The sequence below is a fragment of the Numida meleagris genome, chromosome 2 (assembly GCF_002078875.1).
Source record: "Numida meleagris isolate 19003 breed g44 Domestic line chromosome 2, NumMel1.0, whole genome shotgun sequence".
NCBI classification, from domain to species: Eukaryota; Metazoa; Chordata; class Aves; order Galliformes; family Numididae; genus Numida; species Numida meleagris.
Window position 1 is genome coordinate 134,829,577 of NC_034410.1, and position 16,185 is coordinate 134,845,761.

Genomic DNA, 16,185 nt, shown 5'->3' on the forward strand with positions numbered 1-16,185 from the left:
GGGGGGGTCCCTGCTGGCCTCTATATAAGCGGCCGCAATGGTTCTGCCGGCAGAGCCGAGCGGCGCGGCGGGGAGGCGGCCGGGACCATGGAGACGGGCGGCGGGCAGGGCCTGCCCGTCCTACTGCTGCTCCTGCTCCTCCTCCGGCCGTGCGAGGCAAGTGCGGGGGGCACGGGTGGCGGGAGCCGTTGGTCGGGCCGGCGCCGTGACCCGAGGCCCTCGGGGCCGCTCTGTACCCGCAGGTGAGCGGGCGGGAGGCGGCGTGCCCCCGGCCCTGCGTCGGGCGATGCCCCGCGGAGCCGCCGCGCTGCGCCCCGGGAGTGCCCGCCGTGCTGGACGGCTGCGGCTGCTGCCTCGTGTGCGCCCGGCAGCGCGGCGAGAGCTGCTCCCCGCTGCTGCCCTGCGACGAGAGCGGCGGCCTCTACTGCGACCGCGGCCCCGAGGACGGCGGCGGCACCGGCATCTGCATGGGTAGGTGCGGGGCGGGGGTGGCGGGACGGGTGGGGCGAGCGCTTGGGTGACCTCTGCCGCTGAAATCCATTCGCTTTCCTCACCAGTGCTGGAAGGGGACAACTGCGTGTTCGATGGGATGATTTACCGCAACGGGGAGACGTTCCAGCCCAGCTGCAAGTACCAGTGCACCTGCCGGGACGGGCAGATCGGGTGCCTGCCCCGCTGCAACCTGGGCCTGCTGCTCCCCGGCCCCGACTGCCCCTTCCCGAGGAAGATCGAAGTCCCCGGAGAGTGCTGCGAGAAGTGGGTCTGTGACCCCAGAGATGAAGTGCTCCTGGGAGGCTTTGCTATGGCTGGTGAGAAGCTAAAACTCATTATCACAGTTGTTAGGAGGAGAAGGTGATGTGCTGGAAATATCCCCAGGGTTGCAAAGGCTAAGACACAGCTGCTTTGTGCTGTTTTCTTTTGTTGTTGTTGTTTTGTTTTTCTTATTTCTCATCTAGAGTGACCAGTAAGTACATCACTGGTTATGAAGAAAGACAGAGGCTGACAGGTAAAAGAAAAGATACTCAGAGGATGTATGTGCATCACGGTTTTAAAATGTAGAATCATAGAGTCACTTGAGTTGGAAGGGACCTTTAAACTCCCATGCAATGAACAGGGACACCTACAGCTAGATCAGGTTGCTCAGACCCTGGTCCAGCCGGACCTTGCGTGTCTCCAAGGACAGAGGAGTAGTTATCTTGAGTTAGTTTCCAGTTCTGGAATTGCTATATCTGGTACAGGATAGTTCTGTGAGTGGAACAAGGTTACAATGCTCCAAACGTTATTTTCCCCTCCAAATCAAAACTGTAGGCTTGCTATTTGCTCTGCAAGAATATCTTACATCATAATACCATTCTTACAGCTTTGTCTGCAAAAGACTTCCTCCCCCCCCCCCCCCCCCCCAAATTCCCCAGCTATTACAAGTAGTCAGCATGGCAGCTAGAATGCCAGCAAATTCCTGTCTGTCTGTGCTAGAGCTCTCATCATTATTGTTGGCATTAAAAGCATTATGAAGTACTTGGAGAAGCAGTAGTTACAAATATAATGAGTGGATCTGGAAAAAATTCCCATTCCAAAACACAGAACTCATCAAGTGCTTTTATAACTTAAATCAATTAAGCTACATAATATTTTTGCCTATTTTGTTACTGAATTATGCCTCTCTCCCTTCAAAAGCAGTCTATCAGTTCAACATGAATTTTTTTAAGCTACTTTTACTGAGATTTGAGGGCACTGCATTCTCTTCCAGTCACTGCTCTTTGTGCTGTTAAGCAGTTACTTATGCTGAAACTCAGCTAATCCATTTGAAAAAAACATTAAAGAGGAATTCAGGGAGGAAAGGTCTAGTAAATTTAGAGTGCTATAAGGAGTCAGATGTAAGGAACATAAGATATAAATGAAAAGCTTAATATCTTTTTACTCTTCCATTTTCTTTGATTTTTATTTTTTTGACAGTGACAGGCAAATCATAGAATGGCTTGGATTGGAAGGGACCTTAAAGAGCATCTAGTTCCAACACCCTCTGCTGTGGACAGAGTTGCCAACCACTACATCAGGCACTGGGTTTGATCCTAGATCCCTAAAATACCTAAAGACTGATTATCTGTGTCGATGGTCATTCATCATAGAAGGTCACCTTTTTGGAGTGTTACCTTGCAAAAGACAAAAATACATTTCTAGAGAAGCTTAACAGACAAAGCTGTGGGAATGACACAGGAAGATTCATGTGACTAGCTCAGTCATGTTTCCTCATTCTCTTTACTGCTGTGATAACCACTGAACCAAACTACAGTGAGCAATGTTTGCAGAATGGAGCTTAACACGTCCACGAGGTCAGAACAGTGATCAGAGTTGGCAGTGGCTTTGAGCAACTAGGAATTTCCCTCCCACTCTCCCTTTCTCCTCTCCTCCCTCCTTCCTTCCCACCATAATCTGTCAATAACTGACGAAGTTGGGTGACTTTATGGCAGTGGGAGTAAAGCACTTTACTTCCCTGCTGTTTATTAGTTTAGATAAAGCATATGACTTCTCTTAAATCATACCTAATATAAATATTTTTGTGACGGCTTTAGAACAAGTTTGTGATGTATCTCCTTTGGAAAGAATGAAGACTAAATAGTTGTTGAAGTAACGTTCTAAACTATTGACAAATTGATACTAATTCTTAGAATTATATACTTCAGTGTACTGAAACTAAACTAACAACTTTTGCTGATAATGATGACCTACACCTTTACGTTGACCTTTAGATGTAGGAAGTAGCCATCCAGGACAACTGAACAGGCAGATGTTAAAATTCCTGAAGTATGAGTTCTGGAGCTTTATTTCTTTCATGTTTTATCCCAGATGCGGTAGAGATCAATTAGATGCTGTGCTTTCTCATAAGTTTTTCTTAGTAATAAAGTTCTGTGGCATTTTGTTTGCAGCATACAGACAGGAGGCCACAGTTGGGGTCGACGTGTCTGATTCAAGTGCCAATTGTATTGAACAGACAACGGAATGGAGCGCTTGTTCCAAAAGCTGTGGAATGGGCTTTTCTACCCGTGTTACCAACAGAAATCAGCAGTGTGAGATGATGAAGCAGACACGGCTTTGCATGATGAGACCTTGTGAGAATGAAGAGCCATCTGATAAGGTATGCTCCAAGTACAGGAGCAAAATCTCTTCAGCTGTTATTCCAAGGCTGCAGTATTTCGGTCTGGAATGCTCTAGATACAAGTGTATATACATACATATTTCAGCATATGTGCAGCAAACCCTTTGCTTTTTCCAAAGCATTAGTCTTGTCATGTATGCTCAACAGCTTTATGCTGCACATCGTTTGAGGCATCCCAAACAGATCAGACATATTGCATGTGCAGAATGGATACATCATATTTCTAGTCTGCTGAGCATTGTAGAAGTGCAGAGAAATGTGTGAATCTACTTGGGTAAATGAAATCTTTTCCTCATCCTTTTGATATTTTTCCAAAAGCAAACCCAACACTGACACTTAAGCAGCAATAAATATGTTTCTAAGAGAGCTGACTTTTCAGCTGCTTCTGGACATTATAAAAGTTTTGCCATCAGTGAGAATAACGTAGGTAGGGAAGAGGACCATTTGTTTTGTAATGTTCTTGTGTTGGAAAGTATTGCTAAGACCTTTGCTGAATTCTCTGTGCAGTTTTGAATGCTACGTTTTGAGAAGGATGTAAAATATTTGAAAAGAATTGGAGAAACTAACAGAAATGGTCAGAGGTCTAGAAGATCTATTCTAAAGAAAATTTAATTCAACTGCACTTCTGCTGCAAGCAAGAGAAATGATGCAAGTTTTCATAACTGTGTTGAGATATTGCAGCCTTTTCTGAGCCTGTGGGAGGTATGATGAGATATGGTGAGTTTAGACTGCACAAAAATTGAGAGAATGAAAAGCTTCCAAGCAGTAACCATAGTGAACTGTTAGGATTGTCCAGGGCAGCTGTGGAGTCTGTCAGTGAAGGCTTCCTAGGACAGGTTAGACGAGTATCTGTTAAGAGTACTGTGGATAAAACTGGTTCTGCCTTGGGTCACAAGAATTGGGCAGTGCTTCTGAGTTTTGTTTTAGTGTTCTTTTCCTGAATTTAGTTCTGTAAATTGCTTGTTTGTCTTCCCGTTTCTCTCTGATGGAACTACAGTTGCCTGAGAAGTTTTCCATTAGAGTAGAGTTTCATAATGAATGTCAGCTTGTCTTGTCTCAGATTAAAAAAGAAAGCTTTAATTGTTTCTCATTTATTACTATCCTAATAACATACTGGTGTCAAGGAGAGATCCTGCAGGAGTGAGAACTGGTAAGAAACTACTGAAGTAGCTGCAAAGTATTACTGGTGTAGAGCTAGCAAAGACAACAAATTGTAGCTTTCAGAGTAGACCCGTATCCTTGCATGTCAATTTGTAACTGGTTTCTTTTTTTATGCAATGATATCTCTAATGTATTTTCTTATTTCTCTTAGAAAGGAAAAAAATGTATCCGAACAAAGAAGTCCGTGAAAGCTGTTCGTTTTGAATACAAGAATTGCACCAGCGTGCAGACTTACAAACCTCGTTACTGTGGTCTCTGCAATGATGGGCGATGCTGTACCCCACACAACACCAAAACGATTCAAGTTGAGTTCCGCTGTCCTCAGGGCAAATTCCTAAAAAAGCCAATGATGTTGATCAATACCTGTGTCTGTCATGGTAACTGTCCTCAGAGAAACAATGCTTTCTTTCAGCCATTAGATCCCATGTCTAGTGAAGCAAAAATATGAAATGTATAGTTTAGGTGGCCCGAAAGGTATGTAGTTTGTACAAAACTTGACCCACAATCAGGTGAATGTAACAATTGCGTATGTAAAATATCTGATATTTTTTCAAAACAGTCTAAGTGCCTTTTTTCCTGTAGTTTACTAAATACCTCATGACATTTCACCCCTCCAAATGTCTTTTGTTCACTTGAAGGAACTTTTGTACCTTGGACAGAGCCTTCTTTTTTTCTTGACAGCGGCATAACAATTACAAAGTCAACAGCTAGTCTTTCTCCCTGAGTTTGGGGGACCATGCCACGATTTTCAGTAGCCATAAGAATGGGCTTTTTAATAATGGATTCCTTGGGGAATGCATGATAATATGTCACAAAAGCTTCCAGGTTCTTATCTTCACTTTGCGTAATGTGTACGAACACTTACACAGCCGCCTTCTTTCTGTTCTAGTTCAGCTCTTTCTGATAACTGTAAAAATCTTACTGATGAGAGTGTTGAATTCTTGTGGCTTATTAACTATCTTCTGTCTGTACCTCTTGAGTTTCTCCGAGGGATTAGTTTGCACATAGCCTCAGAAATGACATAACTCTCTTATCTTGAAGCATAGGAGATTGATAGCTGATAACAATTAAATTTCTCTTTCGTAGCTTTATTAGCAGCTTTATTAGCAGCCTAATCCAAAACTAGCTGAAGTGTCTTAGGAGAACTTGCTTCTAACCAATGTGTGTCTGTAGATATAAGTATTTGTATGCAAAAATAAAATTTTTGTAAATTCCTTTAAAATACTAACTGTATCAGATGGTGCTTCACTTATTAGAAAGATGTTTATGTAAATAGAAACTGTATATATTGTAATATAACTTTATTAGATAAATAAACTTCATGTGATCAAAAATATTTTTTCCTAAAGTTGTTTAATTTTTGGTTTTTCTAAAAACCAGTAAATTATAATGGCTAAAATTAATGGGAGGTTAAAGGGTCTGCTAGCTCCTAAAATCAAAACACCCAAACTTGTGATGTTCTTAGTGTACCTCTTCCTAATCTGTGCCCTAACAGGTATGCGATAACTTGGTGCAAGAAAGGATAAACAACTTGTGAGGAACACATTAGAGGGTGGGGTTTTTTTGTGTTTTTTTTTTTTTTTCAGCGTGAGTTAGCCAAGGAGACAGAGTGACGTAAAAAAATGTTGTGATGCAGCCTGCCATGAAAGGTAGTGGTGGTGGTGAAGAAAATCTATGCAACCTGGAGTGTGGATGTAAAGTACTAAAGAAAGTATTTAACTTCATCTTGCAGCATTTCTGCCCCACAAATTGGCAGTGGACCTCACAAATTGTATCATATAGCAGTATATCCAGAGAATATAGAGCCCAAGGGTGGCAGTTTCACATGTTAAATCACATGTGTTAATAGCAGAGTGCAAACAAGTCCTAAGTGCAATTTTGCAGACATACAGCTGCTTAGACTTTGGGGTCAAACATAATTTGGTATGAGTTTAAGAGGTAGCAGTATTTATGCCACAACCATGAACTTGACCGTGCAACTATGTGGTAGGAAAAGGTGGACGAGGGAAGGGCAACGGATGTCATCTTTCTGGACTTCTGCAAAGCCTTTGACATGGTCCCTTACCACATCCTTCTCTCTAAATTGGAGAGGTATGGATTTGAAGGATGGACTGTTCAATGGATTAAGAACTGGTTGGCTGGTCTCAGACAAAGGGTTGTGATCAATTGTTCTATGTCAGGGTAGAGACTGGTCATGAGTGGTGTCAAGGGTTGGTCTTGGGAACAGTGCTCTTCAGCCTCTTCATCAATGACATAGATGATGGCATCGAGTGCACCCTCAGCAAGTTTGCAGACAACACCAAGCTGAGTTGTGCAGTTGATACGGTAGGGGGAAGAGAAGCCATCCAGAGGGACTTGGTCAGGCTGGAGAAGTGGGCCCACGAGAACCTAATGAGGTTCAACAAGGCCGAGACCAAGGTGCTGCACTTGGACCTTAGCAATCCCAGGTATTTAGACAAACTGGGGGAAGAATTCCTTGAGAGCAGCCCTGCAGAGAAAGACTTGGGGGTCCTGGTGGATGAGAAGCTGGATGGGCCACCAGTGTGCGCTTGCAGCCCAGAAGGCCAACTATGTTCTGGGCTGCATTAAAAGAGAAGAGGCCAGCAGGGAGAGGGAGGTGACTGTGCCCCTCTACTCAGCTCTTGTGAGGCCCCATCTGAGTACTGTGTCCAGGCCCAGGGCCCCCAGCACAAGAAAGACGTGGAGCTCTTGGAACATGTCCAGAGGAGGGCCAGCAAGATGATCAGAGGGCTGGAGTACCTCTCCTATGAGGAAAGGATACATAAGCACTACAATCTTCACAACAGAAAAGTGCTACAGTGTACATATCCGTATCAGTTACCTTTATTAACATCATAACTGTTGCAATCTCAACGTCTTCTTACAATGCTGTAGCATTTCAGCAGAAAGAATACCTTTTGGAAAGGAAGGCAAATGTTTCTTCTAGAAAAAAGAAGCCAAAGTCTGACCTAGTTCTCTACAGTCTTTTAGACAATATGCATAATACCAATTCAGTGGCTATTTTTAGTTTGCCTCTGTTGATACAGTTTTTCATCTGGTAGCTGTTTTGTTCTATTCATTTCGATTCGTTTTACTTTAATATAGACAGTTACTAGCTCAGGCTCTGAGTGAATTTCAGTGTGTTCCTGCAGGAGGCAATACGAACAATATAGTTAAAACATAACAGTGATGTGCCAAAGCGGTGACATTTTTATAAGTAAAATCCTGAACTTTGTAGTTTCAAGACTATGATTTTCCCAAACAAAGTTAAATTACTCAGCTTAAGCAAGATTAAATTATTCAAATATAAGAAGTTCTTTTCTGTATCTTTGCAGATTTCCATCTGAGCATTTCAGTGAATATCACTCAGCATTCAGCATATCAGTCTGTCTGCAATGGTGTGTCTTGGTGAAACCAGCACAGAACGTGCTGGCTGACCCATTCATCACATTCTCTGAACAAATTTACTACCTTTCCTTCACCTGTATCAGTAAAGGATTGTTCCAAAACTAAGATGGTTAGAACCCTTCTATTTGTTTATTTGTTTAATTTGATGGCTTTTGGTGTTAGCAATTGGTAGTGCAACTTTCATAAGCAATGCTGGTGCTTGATAGACAGTGATACCTCCTACAACACATATCCCCAGTACAGATGCTTGTATCTCCTTCCAGGACTGTTTCAACTTCATTAAAGCAACATGCTGTTTGCATTTAATCTGATCTGAATTTGTCTAATGAAGCAGTTTAACATCCAAAGATGCACTGAGGAGACACGCTATTAAGTTTGTTTTCACAAGATCTCAGAATGGCTGAAGTTGGCAGGGACCTCTGAATCCATCTGGTCCAACATCTGCTTCAGCAGGGACACCTGAAGCATGGGGCCCAGGGCCACATCCAGATGGCTTTTGGAGATCTCCGAGGAGGAGACCCCACAACCTCTGAGGCAACCCGTGCCAATGCTCTGTCACCCACACAGCACAGAAGTGTCTCCTGGTGTTCAGATGCAACCTCCTGTGCTCAAGTTTGTGCCCACTGCCACTTGTCCTGGCATTGGGTACCACTAAAAACATCCTAGCTCTGTCTTCTTTGCACCTTCTCATCAGGTACTGATAGACCTTGATAAAATCCCCCCTGAACCTTCACTTTACCAATGAGCCCCAGCTCTCTCAACTTCTTCTCACTGGGGAGGTGATCCAATCCACTGACCATCCCAGTGGCCTTCTATTGGACTCTATCCAGTATATCCATGTCTGCCTTGTACTGGGGAGCCTAGAACTGGACACTATATAGCTGATGTGACCTCACCACCTCAGTGCTGAGTAGAGCACTGAGTAAAGGGTGCATTCAGCTCCTGCATTCAGATCATCAATAATAAAGTTGAACAGAACTGGCCCTAGGACTGAGCCTTGGGGAATATCAGTAGTAACTGTCCACCAGACAGATGCAGTCCCATTCACTATGACACTTTAAGCTCTACTGTTGAGCCTGTTCATCACAGAGTTTAGTATGGACCTATTCAACTTACAGCCAGAAAATTTGTCCAGACGGATGTTGTAAGGGACAGCATCAAAGGCCTTTCTAAAATCCAGAAAGATTACATCTACCACCATCCCTTCGTCCACTACACTGGTGACATTTTTGTAAAAGGACATCAAATTACTATTATTCCATTCCATTCCATTCCATTCCATCCCATTCCATTCCATTCCATTCCATTCCATTCCATTCCATTCCATTCCATTCCATTCCATTCCTTTATTCTACTTAGAATGTATTCTATGTATCTGATATGCAAGGAACACTTCAAAGCACATATTTCCTGGTTAATCTTAGAAACGTAATTGATTGCTTTGTCTTAGCCTCATGAGAATAGTTTTTACTAATTGCAAATCTGAAGGAGAATGTCTTTACTAACAGGTTTTTTGAGTTTTGTCAATGAAACAGAGACATATTACCATTGTGGAAGACAACAACGGTTTATTTTCCACACTCCTCTAAATAATTTATTTCTATTTTGAGTAAATATAGCAATACATTTTGCTATAATCTACCATTCAGAATTCAAGTCCTATTACTTTGTTTTCGGTTCTTGCACAGTCCTCAAAGAATAACAAAAAATAAAATGTAAGTATTGCTAATATGCGTGCTCTTTTCCCTTCAGTGACTATTTAAGTAGACCAGCTGTCATCTTCCTTAATTAGATGCTTGACATCAGAGTGAATATCTCACAGCAACTGAAATTTTACAATCAATTTTGGAAATATCATGGCTTCACCATTTCTGTTTTCCAATATATTTCTAAGGATAGTATAAAAACACAGGAAAAAATAGAATTGCCCTATATTTTTCTATCTAATCCAAGTTATAATTTGTCTTCACTGTATTTTTATTAAATCTTTCAGAGTGTAGGGAAGTAAAGGGGAAAGGAATTCTGTTACTCTTTCTAGCTCTAATGTTTTTATCCTGTGACAAATCTGAACTTCAGAAAATAGGATTTTATTTCTCTCCTCTGACAACTTACTACCTTGGAACTTATACTTCTTAATTTTCGAAGTAATTGTAAAATAATTCCATGGTATGACAGTATTAACTCCTGTTTCAAAAGCCACTCTAGTTATGTTTACCATGCTAAATTTTGTAATATGAGCTCTCTAGTGCAGGCACAAAATGTTGCATGACCTGTGGGAAAATTCTGCTCTGTATTTCCCATTACTAAACCTAGTTTATATATTATACCAGTATGAACAACTATTCTCTGATCAAAAGTTATAAAGCTGATATCTGTCAAGAGGCCTACCAAGCAGCTGTGAGAAGAACAGTTTACTTGCAAATATCTACTAATTACTCTTAATATTGGTTTAAATCACTGAAATTAACACTGTTATTCCTATAAATACGCAAAGTTAGAGCTTGCAGCCTGTACCTGAATGATTAAGCATATCTTTAAAATCTAATGTTCTCTTTGTGTGGACTGTAGAGGAAGCCCAGATGATTGACCTTCTAGCAGTGAGCTTGTTAAAATAACATAACATTAATCTCATGATAAACCTCTTCACTCAGTGAAACAGTAGGAATAGCCATTTCTGATCTATTGATTTGTTTGGTTGAATGACTTATAGATTACCTAAAAGGAAAAAATACCTTTTTATGCCCCAGGGAGTGTATTTATCTGTCCTGGACATTAAAGAGGTCATGTTAAAACAGTGACAAACAATACCTCACTGACTATTTTAATGTTTCTTTGTTCACAGATGTCAAGCTGTTGTTATTTTCAGGGGTTGAATTAAATATTGCAAAGAAATACTTTGCATTTCATTTTATGGAGGGAGACCTGAATGTCTGGTCTCTTAGGCTGTCTCTTCTCTTCAACCTCCCATTATTTCAATATGTGCTGAGGCTCTGTTTCTCATTCTCCTTTGTATTCTTTCCATTATTTCCCCTGACAAAATGCTGTTTTCATCTCAATTCTCAGTCTGTATTTATTATTCACTTCTACAGTGCCCTCAAGCGGCAAATTAAACATGAAAATTCCATGGCCAGAGGCCTTCCTCATGCACCTCATGCACCCATGCATCCTGCCTTCTTCCATTTCTCCGTGAGCGTTGCAGCACTCAGGGTTTGTGTTATATCCATTGCTGCTGCAGAAACATTACTGCTTGGAGCTAATCTGAGCTTTTGCAAGCAAATTAAATTTTAACTTTGCTGGAGGCAAATGGCGTACAAGGATACTCTGAAGAGGGAAGAATGTGTTGAAGACCACAGTGTCTGGCTCATTAGAAGCCAGATCAGCTCACCTGATCTGGAGTAATCCCGAAAGGAAAAAGACATCAGGACAGAGATTTGAACCTACACATTACCCAAAGCTGTTCTCTAACTATCGGGATGGAAAAATCTGCATGCTAGCCCCTGTGGGGAGACTGCTGCTTTGTTTCATTTATTTCCCTCTCTTTTAAATTAAATAATTATGTTTCAATAGAAAGATGGTGGGTTTGGTTTTGGGTGGGTTTGTTTGTTTGTTTCTTTTTTGTGCAAATAGAAAAAAATCCCAGAAATCCTTGGATGGATTGAGGCTTAACTGTATCCTCTGAACTGCCTTCATAAGCAGCTGCAAGCACTGAAATGCATGAAGATCTGTGCCCTCACCACTTTGCAAAATCTTTCAACTGTGTAGTAGGCTTCTTGATTGAGAAACAAATTGCATATCTTTGGGTAGAAGAAGAATTGAGGTTGCTACGTCTGCATACTCCTTTAAGATTTCGCAGGTTACATCATTTGTGACTTTCTTGCTTTATGGGATAAGAGCTTGTGACTGACCACTGAAATGCTGTTGTTCTCATCCTAAGGCCCTGTCCCACCTCCAGCCCCGGGTACTGGGGTGGTAACCACTGCATCCGCCACCTCAGCACAGAGCCCATAATTTTGGCCCAGAATTACAAGCACCATTTCGTCTCAAATTTGCAGTACAGCATGGATTTCAGTGAAAAAGCCTAGATCTCCTCCAAACTATGGAGAAGGAGGACACCTGGTGGCTGCACGACATTTCACCTTATAAATGACAGACCTAGGACCTGATCCTGAAAGTCCTAACTGATTTGGCAACCATCACTGGTTATGGGGACATTAACAGTGAAGTGGAGCAGAAGCCTGGGTATCTGACTCATTTAAAATGCCTTCGAGTTACTGTCAGCAACACAGATGTCCAGCAGATCCCCACCACATCTGTGGCCTAGTTTGGGTTCATGTTGACACACTGCTGGGGAAAAGTCTCTGACCCAGTTAAGTGAGAGAGACACAAAGATGAAGGAAAGGAGAGGCCCTTTTCTCTGGCTGGCACACAAGGCACTAAAAGCTCAGAGTATATGAGCAGCTTCCTTCATACCACACACAGTTTGTGGTAAAACCAAGAAGCGTGCGAGTCACAACTTCTGCCTCCACCACAAGGGCTGTCCTCCTCCTCTTAGTCTTTCAAGTCAATCCTGAACTTCAGAGGATCATGTTGCAGAGAAAATGAAGCAATATGATTTCTTTTTAGAGAACTGGAGAGGTCTCAGGCCTAATGCCTAATACCTTTCCAGACTAGAGGGCCAATGAACTCGAGTAAATTTATGGTCTCAGGAATTGTGAGTGCGTGCTTCATAGTGAAAATGCTGCTTTCTGTGTAAAATTTGCATCTACTTGTGACAGCATTATCTCACTTAATGGCAAATTATTGAATTATTGTATTTTATTTATTATTGTATGTCAGCTTACACACTGCATGGTGGATATGGCCACACCATGAGTACTGTGTTCAGTTTTGGGCCCCTCAATACAAGAAAGATATGGAGGCCCTGGAGCATGTCCAGAGAAGGGCAATGAAGCTGTGAAGGATCTGGAGCATAAGTCTTATGGGGAATGGCTGAGGGAACTGGGATTGTTCAGTCTGGAGAAGAGGAGGCTCAGGGGAGACCTTATCTCTCTTTACAAATCCCTGAAAGGAGGTTGTGGTGAGCTGGGGATCAGCCTCTTGTCCAAGGTAACCAGAGATAAGATGAGAGGGAATGGCCTTAAGTTGCACCATTGGAGGATCAGGTTGGATATTAGGAAAAATTTGCTCTCAGAAATAGTAGTGAGGCATTGGAACAGGCTGCCCAGGGTGGTGGTGGAGTCACCATCCCTGGAGGTGTTCAAGAAATGTGTAGATGTGGCACTGAGGGACATGGCTTAGTGTGCATGGTGGTGATGGGTTGATGAACTGGATGATATTTGTGGTCTTTTCAACCTTGATGATTCTATTCTGTGATTCTATCGTATGGCTTTGCATCTGTCTTCCTCAGGATGCCTTTGGAGAAAATGGTCATCTCTCACTTGCACTGACTTTTATCCAGACTTACTGGTCAATCTTTCCTCTTTCAGGCTGTAGTGAACATTTTATTTTCCATACCAGTGTTCAGAAACCAAACCCATAATTAAAATCCATCACAAAAACTAAGGATCAATCAAATATTTGCAGGTCATATACTGAGACAGAACGACTTCCCGAGAGAGCAATGGAGACAGGAGCCAAGGGGCCAAGCAGACAGTCAGTGACCTGCTCTCAAGGCATTTGGCATGCAGAAAGGAAGAGAGGAAAGGTTTCTGCTGTAACATTCAGGCCCACATGGAGGAAAGAGGACAGAAAAATGCTGAAGCCAGTTGCAGATACACACCAAGTTCTTTGCGTAATCTTCAATCTGTCATTGAAATTTACTTTTGGTTTTTGTTCATGAATTGATATGATCTTGCCTTAATTCGAGTTTATTCAGCATTTGAAAGGCTCCATCTAAAAAGAATCAGCTTAAATGCACAAGCTGAGCTTTACCCTATTTTTTCAACATTTCCATATGTTTTCCAGATTGACCACGAGGGGGAGGCAGCTGAAAAACTATCAGACTGCCATTCTTAGAACACTGCTTTTAGTGAGAAAAGGAACGTCCATAAAAAGATTGTACATCTTTTGTCTTCAACTTTAGGGGAAATATTAATCTTTTCACAGTTGTTATCGGCTCATATCCTCTTAAGTAAGATTTTTTAAAAACTTAATAATTGCATTTAGAATGTAAGTCAACATTTTCCAGAGGTAGGAAATCTGCTAATTGAAACAATGCTCTTGCTTTTGTATAAGGAGTGAAATAACAAAAACAGTTCCTCCAAAATTTAAATCAACCAACAAACTCTTACTGCATGTTTCATATGAAGTAGATCAAAGGAAAAATCTACCTAAATTTCAATGTGTTATGACACATGTTGAACCTGAAAACACATACTTGTACTTAAAAAAAAAAACCAACCACAGTTGTATTCTCTTCCTGCTGAAATATTCTACACACTCTAAGTCTTTTCTCCAAACCAATTTGTGTATGTGTGTGTGTGTGTGTGTGTGTGTGTGTGTGTCTGAAACAATTTTTTTAAGCACTTGACTACCAAAACCTACTGCCCACAGCACCAGCAACAGGGCAGAAAAAAGCTGGCAGAGGATTTAATTGCCTTCCTAATGGTCACCAACACATCAGTGACAGAGCCAAGAGTATAAGGTACTAGCAAGTATGTCTTGGAAGACATTTGTTTTTTTTTAAGTGATGAAAATAAAAGGAGGTTTCTCTCTTAGCATGCCTCTCCAGTGACTGTGCTTCAAGAAGCCCTGGAGCAGTCAGTGTCCAAGGTCAACGTCAATGTGGTGCTATGAAAAGCAGTTATGGAATCCTCAGGAAAATTAATTATGAGCGTATGAGAAATAGTCTTCTCCCCTCTGTGAGCCACCATCCTGTCAAAGATTGTCATTCAATAGCAAGCCTGCAGAATAGGTCAACTTCAAAAACTATAATGAATAACCTCAAAAGAAATCTTTATAAAATCTTAAACATGCACAAGACACTAGCCAAGGGCTTAATAAAATACACAAGCCCCACACACAAAAAAAATAGGCAAAACAAACAGAAACCTATGGCAACTCCAAACATAACAAGATGGACCTCATAAGGAGGAATTAACAGTAAATCTCTCAATAATGTGCCTTTCGTGGCCAGAGGTCTGCTATCTCCCCAGGGTATGGAGCACAGAGAAACCCAATTAAGCTGTGGTTATCTGATGTCTCTGGTGAGATTCACTTCATCCTACGCTGGAGCTCAGTGGGAAGCTCAAGCCCAGGACTGGGAGTCAGAAAGTCTGCGTTCAGTTCCCAGTTCTGCCACAGGCTTGCTCTGTAGCACTGGTTGACTTACTCAGCCTTTGTTTGCCTCAGTTTCCATGGCTTAAAAAGTGAGGGATTGCAACAGGACTGTGATACAGGAGGATGCTGCAAAGCCCAGAACAAGGCTACTTGCACATCTGCCAGTTCATGGGAGGTAACCACTGTCCGATGTGGCAGATTCTAGATGTTCACCATCACATATTATTGAGTTCTTTGGTTTCCTGAGGGGAAAGACAGCTTTCAGAACTGCCTTGCTCTATGTACAGCAGATTGAGTGATTGCTGGAAGATGTGGTGCTTCCTAATTGCAGGAGGTTTGCTTGCCTGCATGCTGAGCAGTATGGCGAGGGGAAACTGCAGAACCCTGCCCCTGGAGCCCGAGGCTATATTGCTTAGCATGGTGCTAACAGTGTGAGCAAGGCAGGCTGTGCTCTTGCAGTACCCTGCTGAGCTGCATATCTGTGCTTTCCACCTATTAGCGACCATGAGTTTCTCAAGCCACAGCTGTAGGAGCAGACTGCTGAGCCACGAGGAACCAGAACTGTATTATATGGCAGCTAGGAAAGGGTACAACTGTGCAACCTTTGTAATGTGCTCCCGCTGGAAAGGTATCTTCACCCCTGTGGTTACATGACACCATGTGCAGCAGAGCCAACAGCAGACAATGAGCATTTTATGCCCCCTGTGACCCATGTAGTTTACAGATGGTGTCTCATGGCCTGGAGTAAACTCAATTTCATAGGAAAGAAATCTTGGAAGAAATTCTTAGACCTTAGCGCTAACCTATTCATGTCACTTGGCAGGGTCACATGCCATTAGGCACAATAGTTTCCTGTATTTCCATGAAATGAAAACCCCTCATTGCCAGCTTTCTGATGGAGGTATATGTAACTGCACAGAAAAGAATGTGCAGGAAGCCTGTGGGGAAGAGGGAGCTGCAGCCAAGGGCAAAGGGCATGTAGATGGCATGCAGGAACAAGGGACAGAATGGAGCCGCACAAGGACTTATCCTTGTTGAACATCACTTCAAATCACATTAAGGAAAGTCAGTGGAGCCTCTCCAATGCACAGGAGATCTGGGAATCAGCCTGCAGAAGTGACTGGCACAAAACTAAGTATCTACAGTAAAAATGAAATTCATTCTAAAAGAGAACAAGAGAACAA

General features: G+C 42.2%; 1 protein-coding gene across 1 annotated transcript; it reads left to right on the forward strand.

Moving 5' to 3' along the window:
- Positions 20-5,651, forward strand: NOV (nephroblastoma overexpressed). The gene is made up of 5 exons (XM_021388087.1): positions 20-156; positions 243-471; positions 558-809; positions 2,925-3,133; positions 4,467-5,651. Exons 1-5 carry the CDS (start codon positions 88-90, stop codon positions 4,761-4,763), a joined length of 1,056 nt encoding a protein of 351 aa, XP_021243762.1. The 5' UTR covers positions 20-87; the 3' UTR covers positions 4,764-5,651.

What these genes read in the sequence shown, in the direction of transcription:
- NOV (XM_021388087.1), top strand. Translation starts at nt 88, where the DNA reads ATGGAGACGGGCGGCGGGCAGGGCCTGCCCGTCCTACTGCTGCTCCTG. An exon ending in TCCTCCTCCGGCCGTGCGAG is followed by an intron (nt 157 to 242) that starts GCAAGTGCGGGG and finishes CTGTACCCGCAG; the next exon opens with GTGAGCGGGCGGGAGGCGGC. An exon ending in GGGAGGCTTTGCTATGGCTG is followed by an intron (nt 810 to 2,924) that starts GTGAGAAGCTAA and finishes TTTTGTTTGCAG; the next exon opens with CATACAGACAGGAGGCCACA.